General features: G+C 37.7%; 1 protein-coding gene across 7 annotated transcripts in view; it reads right to left on the bottom strand.

Annotated features, from left to right (window-relative positions):
- The window catches only part of Oxr1 (oxidation resistance 1), a 393,007-nt gene that overhangs the window by 47,069 nt on the left and 332,701 nt on the right, over positions 1 to 13,237 (bottom strand). For all 7 annotated transcript variants that reach the window (XM_034516175.2, XM_034516174.2, XM_034516177.2 and 4 more), the window contains 4 exons: positions 9,902 to 9,984; positions 6,666 to 6,773; positions 5,680 to 5,793; positions 342 to 494 (listed from right to left, as the gene is read on the bottom strand). In XM_034516175.2, coding sequence (XP_034372066.1) covers positions 342 to 494; positions 5,680 to 5,793; positions 6,666 to 6,773; positions 9,902 to 9,984 — 458 coding nt within the window. The remainder of the gene's footprint in view (positions 1 to 341; positions 495 to 5,679; positions 5,794 to 6,665; positions 6,774 to 9,901; positions 9,985 to 13,237) is intronic.

Here is a 13,237-nt window from a genome sequence, read left to right as displayed (position 1 = left end):
TCTCTCAATTTATATGTTATGCCAGGTTTTACAAAGCTAGCACTCCTGCTATAATCAATACTGCTATTTTAAAGATGTGTTTAATATCCTAGCAAAAATCATTACATGTGTTTTATGGTAATAAATTTATTTATATCCCATTACCTTCAATAACTGCCACAGATCACCAGACTCTAAGTCATAGGCAAGGTCCATTTTAACACAAATATCCAGTTACCAAAACCTTGTCAAAACAGTCAGGAGTGGCTGACACTATTGATTTAAAATGCAAAAGTCAAGCTTTCATAGGTCAGTAAAAACAGAAGCATGATAAAAGTCGACTCTAAGATATCATTCATTACCTTGCCATTGGTGATGTATTTGCAATTAATTTTAAGAAATTTCTCAGTAAATGCTTCTTCTTCTTCAGAAGTTGAAGATACAACTCTTGCAGGCCGAATACTGCCCACAGTAGATGAAGGAGGAACTTCTTTTGGATGGGCTACATCAGGAGTCTTAGGCAAAGCAAAAGAAAACACAAAAAATGTGCCTTAGGAAACTAGGTACATGCACTGTTAAGAACAAACAAATGACCTTCCCCAATAAATCCTATCCTCTTTTCCTCTCACCCCATTAAGCTAAATACCCCAAAATCTCACAAATTATAACAATAATACCTTCAATTCTGATGCTTATAATAAAAGGGTGCATATGAATTATATCTATCTAAACATCTACGTGCTGGCATGTGTACACACACGTGCACACACACACACACACACACCTAGAAAGCATTAAAATCTAAATACCTTGTATCCCTCCCAAGCTCAACATATATTCTGTGCTGCTTGTGAATTATGCCACTGGTTTTGATAACACTAAGGCAGCACCTATGAGATGCCAGAGCAGAGTAAGGGAAGAGCTGGCCCCTGATGTCTAGTATATAGCAACAAGCAGATAAACTCATCACAAGAATTTTCAACTTACTTATTTATTCTTTCTGTATTTTTTCAACTCTGTGTGTGTGTGTGTGTGTGTGTGTGTGTGTATGTGTGTGTGTGTGTGTGTATATATGAGGTACACATCCAAGTTTTAGGTGTGTGGGCACATGTGTGTGTACACGTGCTATCTGTATTTGTGGAGACCTGAGGCTGATGTTCTATAATGAACCGTTATTGCTGTTCCACCTTATTCTCCGAGGAAGCACTGTGCAATCAAACTCAGAGTTCACTCATGTTTAGCCAAATTCCATATCTAGCCAAACAAGATGAAGTTAAGATGTTAAGTCTGGGCTGCTGACACAGAGCTAGTGAATGCAACTGCAATAATATGTACTTTCCCTTCAGCTCTTCCTTCAGATGATGGATAAAATGTTCCACCCCAAGAAAGTAGATGATCCAGGACCATCAGGAAGCCCAAGATGGCAAAAAGCTAGCAACAAATTCTATTTATAGCAGTTCAATTACTCCTGAACTACGAATTTATTGCCTAATATGAATATCACTAGCTGCTATGAAACCACCTTATTAACAGAACAACTATATCAAAAAATATTGTCAAATATTCTTCTTAAATGAAGGTGTATCTCGGTGAGCTACATGATCTGAGGCTCCCTCATAGTCTCAAATCGTGTAACTCGGTATGTATAGCAACCCCAATATCTCAATGTAATCATATTACAAAGATACAAAAGTTAGCTTAGCAAATGCTCAAGAGTGTAGCACAAAGAGATGTTTTCTTTCTAAAAGAATCAAAGTTGTTCCGGGAACTGTGATCAGACCTCAATACAAATTCCATAAATGGGAATCATTCAAAATGCCATTATGTCTATGGAGACCTTGTTTGAACTCAGCGTTTGTCACTTGAGGCAAAGGTTCTGAAGCTCATTAGTGGGCTTCCTCATATTTCTCTGTAATTTTGTTATAGCTACAAGGAACAGAAAGATCCTTGACTAGAAATACAGCTAACTAGCTAGCATCAGTACTGCCCCAAACACTCAACTGTGAACAGCCAAAAGCTCGGAGTAAGTGCAACCTCTCCACCTCCATTTCCTTTTGCCTAAGCTGTACTGCGTCTGTGCTCTTATGGGGTAACAACTTCACACATAGCCTAGTGACACAGAGGTAAAGCACAAGATGCATTTCTCACCCAATATATGCATGCTATATAAAATTTAAAATACTTAATAAAATCATTTACCTCTTTCTGTGAGTTATATTTACTCACACATTAATTTACTTTTATTCTACTTCCTAGAACCAAGAAGTTGAGGAAGCTTAGAAACAGATGCAGCATGAAATGCTTTTAGGTGAAGAAAAGTAAGGTGCAATTGTAAGGGATTCATGGCGGCTTTAGATCTGCCTGAGCTTTTATCATCAGTTTAAAAGCAAAACAGAATTTTTTAATAATTTTCCTGAGATTATAATTACATGACTTTTCCTTCCCTTTCTTCTCTCCAGCTTCTCCTATGCTCTCTTCCCTTTCATATTCATAGTCTCTTTTTCATTGCTGTTACATATACTTGTATATGTGTGTATACATACACATCCCTAACTACGTGAGTATGACCTTCTCAGCCGGTACAATGTTACTTGTATACTTTCAGGGATGACCATTTGATATCGGATAACCAGTTGGTGTGCCCCTGCCTGGGAAAGACTACTCCACTTTCAGCATTCCTTACTTGGCTATAGTGATAGTTCTTTGTCTAAGGATGAGGTCTTGCTTTTCAAATTCTAATTACAGAAGGAGGCTCCCAGGCAAACTTCAGAAGAAAAACCGTCACTCGGCAACTTATCCATTTCTGTGGCTGTGTAAATATGAAGATTTAAAGTTCTATTTCACTGGATATTATCCATGAGATTTTAGATAGAGACTATAATACCAGGTCTGATTGGACCATAATCTGTTAAGAACTCTACACCAGAGGTGGTGAGGCTGGCCAGCAGCTCATCAGGAGTGCAACAGAGCAGCCGGGTCTGCTTTCCCACACCTACAGCAGGTTACAAGTGGGATAATAAACTATAATTCTTTTGAAATTTTGTGTTAGGTATTGGTTGTATCTCCCAAATGATACACTGAAATTTCAAGTCCCAGGACCCCAAAATGGGGACTTGATATGAAAGTTGGTCTTCTTTGGTTTAATTAGTTTTTCAACAGGCATATGGAAGCAGCAGAGCCCTTCCAGTAGACAACAGGGAGAAGTAAGTCGTGTGACGGCAAAGGCAGAAACTGGAGCAACATTGTCAAGCCAAGGAGCTCTAAGCACGAGCAAACACTAGTGCTCGCTGCTTGCTAGATAAATAAGCAGAAGATTGGCCATGTCAGTGAGACAAGACTAGACTGGCGACTGACATGGGAGAACAGTCATGGCTGGTGGCTTTATCCCAGGACAGGTGGGACTGAGCTGTGTAAGAGAGCTACCCCAGCACAAGGCAAAGAGTGAGCCAGTGAGCTGTCTCCCTCCATAGTTCTTCCTTCAGTTTTCCACCTGGAGCTCCTGCCCCGACTTCCCCCGTGGTAGAGTTCTGCCCAGCAGTGTAAGCCATTAACCTCCTCTGACGTCAGTGTCTTATCAGAGCAACAGACCAGCTCCAAGGCGGAAAATGGTAGAACACGGCAGCTCTTTCCATATCCACTAACAATGGCTAAGTATAACTCCTCTCTTTGGGTGAAATTAATTACTAAACTAAGTGATCAATTTCCAGTATAAAGCAATAATTAACATAGAATATAAGTTCTGGACTCAAATAGTAACCTCAGATGCAAATCAGTTAATATCTACTTTCACCACTTTTACTCTATGGTTCCTCATGTTTCTTCATCCACATGTGAATAAAAATGAGTAGTTTAGAAATTTAAATTTCCAAAGATAATATTTCTTTCTTTTCTTTCGTTTTTTTTTTTTTTTTTTTTTTTTTTTGGTTTTTCAAGACAGGGTTTCTCTGTGTAGCCCTGGCTGTCCTGGCTGCCTCGAACTCAGAGATCCTACTGCCTCTGCCTCCCACCCAAGAACTGGGATTAAAGGCGTGCGCCACCACTGCCAGGCAAAGATAATATTTCTATGTGAGATAAATAATTTAAAAATATAAATGAAAACTTGAATAGTAACAAAGTAGTAAATATTTTAGTCTCATAATACTATACGATATAAAACTGAATATTCAGGAAGCCAATCAATGTTTATTGAATACTGGCAATTTCTGCAATAACCACAGAAGAAACTCTAACAGACATGATTTAACATGACGCTAGTATGCAACGTGCCTCATCAAAGGTAACATTCAAATATAATATCTTTTCTTCTAAGAATATGTATTATTAGAGATCTAACAGCTCAGGCGACAAATAGGAGTTATAATATAGAACTATAATCACTTTAGATATAAAAAGTTACACTGAAAAATTATCTTAATTCCCTAATAAATTTAATTTTAGGCAAAAAAAAATCAACTATAATTTATAAAATGACCTTCAAAATATTGTTCTAACTACAGCATGCAGTGCCCTGGTGAATGTTTCATGAGCGCTTCCATCCCGTGACTACTCAGGACCCTTCCTGGACCACAGCTGACAGGCTGAGTGACTCTGGTTACGGGGGTCACTCTCAAAGCTTTGTTATTCTCATCTTTCACCTGCACAGCGAAGTTCAGATGAGCATCCCACCGCTGAGAGGGAATCTGTTCGCCTGCTCACCAGCTCGCCTGTCCACCTGCCCTTTCGCTTCTCGCTTCTCCTCTCCTCACCCTCCCTTTCTCCCTTTCCTCCCCCCCCACCCCATCTCCTTGTTTATTTTAAGCTTCCAAATAAAGCCAGGAGGTAGAGATGTGGTCTGAAGGTAATCCCACAGGTTTCTAGTTAGAAGAGGTGCTGCAATTTACTTTACATAATTCTACTTTTAAAGCTAGAAGCTCAATCTAAATCCTCCTCTGACTACATTTTTCCTGTTATCTCTCCTTCTGTATCAAACTTGGCACATCCCCAAGTGAATGGTAGAAACAGTTTCCAATTGTTATTGTGTTTTTAGTCAGCAGTATCCATCATAAAGCTCTGACCTCCACTGTTATCCATGACAACAAATATAATGCAGATTGACTCTCAGTCTCAAAATCTCAAGTGCTCCAAAATCCAAAATGTTCTCATCAGTGAAAGCACACGTAGCAAAGTCCACAGCTGACCTTGGGTTGCAGGCCGCTCTCAAAACCAGGCGTACCAGTGTATACTTCCAAAGAGGGGGAAGTCTAATTTTGTGTCAAGGATTGCTTTGAGTCCTGAGGTTTCCATCTCTCTCCCTTTACCCATTCTTGTCTCCCTTCCACCACACTTCATATAAATGCGCACATACACACACACACACACACACACACACACTCACAGACAGACACACACGCACGCACGCGCACACACACAAATACAAATTCCAGAAAATAATTATTCAAACTGGACATGATTTTATCTCATGTTTGTTAAGTATAATTCCATGAAAAATTAAATTGCATATGACACCTCTAAAATAGAACTGCTACATTTTTTGGACCATTACCACCAAAGGCACAGCAATCAGAGCTAAGAAGCACTTTAACAAAAATAAAAGGCTCTACTCTTGCTTTAACCACAGTGAAGTAGAAAGTGCACGCACACAATGGGTATCATGTACACTGCCTTGTCTGCAGAGCGATGACTGAAAAGCAGAGTACTCACAGTGGTTTTATCAAAGTCAGCCTCAGATGACGTTGGCGACAGAGGACTTACAGGGCTCAGGGACGGGGAACTCTCAACACTAGAGACATACTCAGGATCAGGAACGTATAAAACCTGGAAGAAAATGTTCACATACAGCTTCAAAAAACCAAATACTAATGACCAAATAATTTCTATAAGCAAACATTTAATAGTGGCCGTCAGAAATGAAAACAAAAAAATTAGATTATAAGAGTAGAGCAGTATATTATATATCATAACAATCATGGAAAACAAAAACACTTTAAATCGATTTATCAAATGAATCTAGAAATGGTTATTAAAACAAGCTATTGACGTAGTATAGAAAAAACCTCTCAATTATTGTATTACTGTATTACAGTTCTTAATTACAGCTCACCTCAAACGCAACTTGGAAATAACTAGAAAAATTAATTGTACATATTTCCTTGACCCAACAGTTTTATATATAAAATTTATGCCGTGGGATATATATATAAAATAGATACACACAAGTGTTCACTGTAGCAGTGTTAACATTAGCAGGAGAGTAGCAACAAACTAAGCCCCACTGTACAGCTAGTTAAACCATATCAACACTGTGCATCATTACAGACAAGGAAAGTAGTGAGAACTCTCTACTTAAATACACCATTTTCTCAGGGTCACAGACAGGCTTAACAAAATCCCCTGATAAAGGCTGGACTATTTCTGTAAGATTCAATTTGTTAACTACTTTTTATCAACTGCTTTAAGTGTTTTTAAAAACTCATTAAGACTATATTTTTATTATTACTTACAATTATTTTCAGTTGTTTTACAAAGGGAATTAATAGATGTAACTAATACTTTTATCTGGACAATAGGATTTATTCCCAGAACACACACAAAAAAATTCTCACATTTCCTACATTGTTAACTATATAAAAATGAATATATTTTACCTAATAATTTTAAACATCAACACATTTAAATAATAACAATACCTGTCCAGTCACGACTGCTCGGGAGAATAACTTATTTAACTGAACAAGTTCATTGGGTGTGGTATCAAACTTCAGAGCTATGCTATTCAAAGAATCCCTTGATTCAACCTGTTTAAAATGAAAAGCAGATTACTTTCACCAGTTAAAACAGGAAAATTAAATTCTAAGATTGAGTGATTATACGATATCAATACATCTTGAAAAAAAATCTTATATTTGATTCATAAACTGTAATTTCTGATAAAACTCTCAAGAAATATCACATTCTACAATGATCTCAACCTACTAAGACAGGGAGCATGGATGTTAAAACGTGTCGTTTACCACAGTCCACACCTGCCAACAACTCAGTTTCCAAATACAAAGTACATATGTTAAAGCACATTCACTTTACAGAAGCATTCAAAGGACTGAGGTGGAGAGACTGCTCACGGGAGAACAGCCTGGACTGCTCTTGCAAGGTCTAGACTCTGATCCCAGTCCCCAGGCAGACTGCTCACCACAGTCTAACGGCAGCTTCATGGAGCTGGGTTACCTCGTGTGCACACACCCTCACCACAGCCGTGTTAGAACAGAAAGCTCAGTACTGCAGCTGGATGGAAGAGAAGAACTGAAATTTCAGAACAGAAAGTGACAGCGGAAAATGCAAGCACCTGGGAAGGGAGGAACAGGGGAATCAAAATCTGCAACACAGGTCATGAAATTCACAAGGACATGTGAGAGAGGAGAGAGGGATCTTAGGAAAGGGGTAAAAAGGTGGGTGACTAGAAGGCATGTGACATGAAGACATAGGGGAAACTGTTTAGAGGAAGGAAAGGAACAAGCCAGAAGAGATAAGGGGTGCTTGGGGAAGAGGAACCAATTAGAACAAGCATATAATGCCACATAGGTATGAAAATTCCATAATGAAGCTAATAATTTTGCACCTGAAATTTAACTGAAAAAGCAAAGGACAGAAAATGTCTGAGTAGGAAGGAAGGATGGATGATACAGGGCAGGCAGCAGGAGGAGAATGTCGATGGATTCGGTCCCTGGAAAATACTTTCAGTTGAAAAGTATACAGAATTATCGAAAATGGTAATATATGTATATAAATGCGTACGGACACTCTGTGAACACATGTGTATGCATGAGTCTATACATGCATACATGAATGTGCAGAGGACAGAGGTCAATGCCCAGTGCCTTCTTTGATTGTTCTTTATGTCATATTTTCTGACAGTCTTTTGCTGATGCTCAAGCTTAGTAATGAAGCTACTTTGGCTGGACACCAAGCTCAGGGACCTGCCTGTCTCGGCTGGACACCAAGCTCAGGGACCTGCCTGTCTCATCTCCCCTCTGCTGGGACTGCAGGCACACACAAGATCCTAGGGATCTGAACTAAAATCCCCATGTTCCCAACACCAGTACTTTACCAGCGAGCCATCTCTCAGACAGTATGCTTATATAACATTTTCATGACCCACTTTAATTCCCACTTAAAGTGATTTTATGATGAAAGTTACAGTGAGTGTGTCCCGATTTTTAGCTTTTAGGTTACCTAAAAATATCATGATTAACTTTATGCCATATAAAGTGGTCATAGATTTATACTTAAGCTACATATAGTTTTCCAATTGCTTGGTCAAGTTCCTGGAACTTGGGTTAAAACTCTTGAGTTAAAACAATTCTGCCTTGCTTCAGCCTCCAGAGAGCTGGGACTACAATTGCATACAACTATACCAAACATGAAGCCTAAGTATGCGATACAGAAAGTTTTATCTTAAGAGAAATACATGGAAATACATACTGCAGTCAATACAAAGTCATATTATATGAAGATTTGATAGACTTCATTACATGTTTTATAGATTATAGTAAAATAGAGTATAAAACAACAGTATATCACCTAGATTTCAAATTTATGTTTCCTTTAATAATTTGACATGTTGAATAAAAGAAAAATAATGAAACTCAAAAAAAGACCTGTTGGATGTTTAATACAATTGTTTGTCAATATGTAAGTTTTTAAAGAGTCAATTATAAAGTAGAGAAAAGCATTTCAGGTGTTTAGTGGTCTCCCCTCACTCTACAATAAATGGTTCTTATTTTAATTTTGATCCTTATTTATTACTTGCCAAGAATGGCAAATTCCTAAGTTCAAAACAAATAAAATTATAAAGTTCATGATCATGACATCAAAAAACTGTATCATATACATCTTTATAGCATAAAATATATCTCATGTCTCAAATCTTATGCTTTTGTAAACATTCAAGAATATATTTAATCAGCAAACGAGCGGTGGCGCACAGCTTCGGCGCCCGCCGCCAGAGGGCAACCTGCGCCCTGCTCTCCTGGTTTGAATCCCACGTCCCCCGTGTGACTCTGCCTGAGTCTCATGGAGGAAAAAAAAAGAATATATTTAATTATATTACTTAGCCTTTTACTATTTGAATGCATTTGTACTTTCCAACCATGCAGGCACAAACATGCATAATTTAGGGTTGTAACGGCTTTAAAAATCCAATTCTTTTTATAGCAGTTAATTGAATTCTATCTAAAGATGTAGTTTCTAGCCCTTTGAAAATGTTTAATATGGCAAATATATAGCAAAGTATATGTGTGTATTAGTATAATATTGAGTAATAAATATAGTTATAATGTTAGACAAAACACAAAGTAAAATTAATCTGAATTAATATATTTGTTTTACAAAAATGTTTAGCACCATCTAAATCATGTTTACATTTAACCAACTAAAAACCATACTCCAAAATTAATTTGTCATCTCAGCTGTCCACCATAACCAGAAATGGGAAACAGCAGCACTGTCTGAGGCTTGTTTCAAGAACAGTAGAAACACTGCTTTCACAGCTGAGGACACTCAGAACTCAACCGAGTTTGTAATGGCCCCTTCTGTCATTAGCACTAACATTAGCACTGCTGGGAACTCAATTAAGAGCACATTCTTAAAAAGGTAAATATTTTCCTAAAAGCCTAATCTAATAAAATTATTGCAGCGTAGGAACTCTGACTCTTAGCTATCATCAATATTAAATTTAACTTGCCAGAATACTGTCTTTGTAGAACATAATAAGAAAAACAAATCATAAAATGCAATTAAGAATCAAGGATTATTATTAAGGAAAGTAACACAAAAAAGTCATATTTTTAAAGCGAGGCAATTAACAATACTTGACTTATCTGCAGTAAGACTGTTAGAGAGACAAACTGCTTGTGCCAAAGAAACTTACAGTATATTCAATAGTTCCTTTAGGCTTCTGAAAAGACATCCTTCTCCCATCTTTCTTGTCTAGGGTCTTCTTTTGGCCAGTGTCTAAGAAAGAGGAAGCAAACACCAGTTAAACTCATTGTTCTTTCAGAGTAACACAACAGCCGCAGGAGGGAGCTCACAGCCAGACATAAAACTCACCAACTTAGTCATTATTATTATTGTTATTACTATAATGTCCAGAAAAGATACCATTAACATGTACAGGAAAATTTTTCTATAGGCAATAAAGACAGGGTTGTCGTATATAGTTCTATATAAAAATACATCATTTTAGAACGAATGGTAATTATTTTTCAGTTGTTAAGGTATTTCATGTGGCTCTTTTATTATCAGCAATAGGGACTGGACAGAGGCCTCAGTGGTGAAGAGCAGCAGCTGCTTTGTTCTTCTAGAATGTCTGAGTTTAATTACCAGCAACCACGTGTTGGCTCACAACCACCTGTGATGGGATCCAATGCCCTCTTCTGGTGTGCACTCTTTTACATAGAATATATAAACAAATAAACCTTTATTGTCAGTGACAGTCAGCTACTGGCTTCAGTCTGAAATCTGTGTTTGTGAATTTTCTCAGCTATTCTCCCTGTAACAATAACTACATGTGCTATTGTGATACAGTACCACCCTATCTAAACATCTTAAATGATTAACATGAACCCTTCCCCTGAAGTACTAGTTCAAAGCTTCAGAATTAAATAAGATAGAAAACACAGCAAAGTACTGTATTTACCCAAAATTAAAACTACAATTCTCCAAGAAAGATTAGTTCTGAAACTAAAATAATCTAGAAAAATGCAGGTCTCCTGGTTCTCCCACTATCTGAACTTACCTGACACTTTGACTACAATAGAATTTCTTTGCTTATAATCAACAGATCAGTTATTTTAGATTAAATAATACTAAATAGTGTTTGAATCCCCTAAAAGCCAATTTAAAACAGTTAAAGCTGTCCTAATATTTCCCGATAGGCAACACCAGCTGCTATGAATTACAAAACTTTCTATCTCCACTTCGTCTGCTATAGTTTAAAAACTGCCATCTGTGTTTGTAATCGCTACCACTAAACTATAACCTCCACAAAGTGTGTCCTTCATTTGACAAGTTCCCTTCAGTACCTGACATAGGGCATGGATTATGGCAAACCACTAATTCAAATGGACACATTCTGACACAATTTAAACAAGTATTACCATAATTCTTAACTTCCCATAAGGAAAAGTTAAGATGTGGGCCAATGAGAGATTTCACAGGTACCGGCACAGTTCCACCCCTGGTGACTCCATCTCTGGAACACTCACACAGATGACACACCACACACGCCACTGATAGATAGATAGATAGATAGATAGATAGACAGACAGACAGACAGACAGACAGAGGTTAGACAAGGAGTTCAGGGCAGATGTGTGGCAGACACAAAAACAGATGCATCTTTACCTCTGTATCCCAAACATCTCATGAACTCATTGTGGAGAGGCTGTTAAAAGTCAAGTGTAAACAATGGGCAAAAGACAGAGAAGCCACAAGACAATGTGAACAAGGTGGCTGAACAAACTCAGAGATGTTTACGTTCACAGACAACTAGCGAAGTGCAAATTTAAATAATGAGATACCTTTCCCCGAGTACCAGACTGAGAAAAAATGTAAATGCTTAACTACATACTGTCTGAAGGAAAATTGGCACTGTCCTGGATTTCTGGTAGAGTGCAAAATGCTAAAATTCTTTAAAGGAATGTTAATTTTGTCCATCAGAATATTCTCTTAACCCTCTTGTATACATCTGAAACATACAGTTACTTTTCTGGATGAGAAAATAGACTATCTTATAATAATTATAAACTTTTAATAGAAATTTACTTCTGCTGCTTCGTAAGTCGACAACAGAGGGCGCCAAAAATATAATGCAAAATAAGCCCTCAGGTCATTGCATTGCCTCATAGCCTTCCCTGTGGTGAAATATAAAATAAATCTGATCATTCTCTTGATGTCAGATACAGCCATGACTTCTTTGATCCAAAGGAACAAGGGCAGAAATTGTCTTTGCAGTGATTAAGTTAGAGTTGACATTTTTATAGCTTTCTTTTTTCCTGTATCACCAATCAAGAGATGACTCTCACACAGATTTCTTTTCTACCAACACAAATCCTGGAGAAAAGATGGAAGTTCTAAAAGATTACTCCGCACAATGTATGCGTGCCCACGAACCAATTCCTATTTTTGTTCCAGGTTAAATCACTGTGCATGAAATATCAAAGAGGTATTCAATAATTCATGCATGAAAAGCAAATCGACTGCGGGGAAAAGAGAAGAGCCTGGATTGTACGCATCTGAAACTGTCATTCAGTGCCACAAGCCTTAGACCACAGCAGGCTTATCAAAATGAGAACTCTAAAGTCAGTGCAGGAGAAGGTATACTGATCCAAAATATATTATATAAACCAACTGTGACCGTTATAAACATACAAATTGTAAAAATAGCAATGAATAAATACCAGGTTATAAAAAGAAGGAATGGCAGACGAAAGAGCTCACGTCACATTTAATACGTTCCACTCAAAATGAGTACGATTCTCACAATCCCAACTGGCTAATGCTCTGAAATCAGACACACCTTAGGAATAATCTCTAAGGAGACAAGTACGATCTTGCATTAAGATCTGCTCTTTTCTAACTAGCCATCTTTCTACATTTATTTCCACTAGAAGAGATTCCAGCAACAATGCTATTCCAATGATAATCTCCGAATGTCCAGGTTAAATTGATTTACAAGTGCAGTCTGCAGAATGTATAGCTTCTTTATAGATAGATCAGTTCCACCAAAGAAAAGGGAAAAAAAATGCCCTGTATGTGCTCTTCTTCTAAAATCGAGTTTAGAACTCTGCTATGTCAGTTTAACAGCTTAGCAGGACATTCCGCCCAACCCCCTCACCCATGTCCCACAACTAAACACCTCCCATAGCGCATCAGGTTCTCCATCATCCACATCATCCAGTAAGTCTGATCCCCAGGGTCTGATGAATCATGCTTAGTTTCTGTCAGTTTCCCATCGTCCTGTGTTCACTTACCCAGGTACATCTGGAAACGGCTAGACTCTTTCCTACTGCAAAATCCACGTCTATGGTCCATGAGACTACGCGACGACCCTAAATGAAGTCTCTGACTACTCTTCAACAAATATCCTTGAAGTTTTCCTTTAACATTAGCTTTCACTGCATTTATTGAATCCAGTATTTGTGACTGTGTGGGTATATGTCAGTGATCATTGCCAAATATAAACTGAAAATACTGAATAAAAAAT

This window comes from Arvicanthis niloticus, chromosome 13 (genome assembly GCF_011762505.2).
Source record: "Arvicanthis niloticus isolate mArvNil1 chromosome 13, mArvNil1.pat.X, whole genome shotgun sequence".
In the NCBI taxonomy this organism is placed as follows: Eukaryota; Metazoa; Chordata; class Mammalia; order Rodentia; family Muridae; genus Arvicanthis; species Arvicanthis niloticus.
The sequence above is the reverse complement of the archived record's forward strand: the minus strand, read 5'-3'. Positions and strand labels throughout refer to the sequence as shown.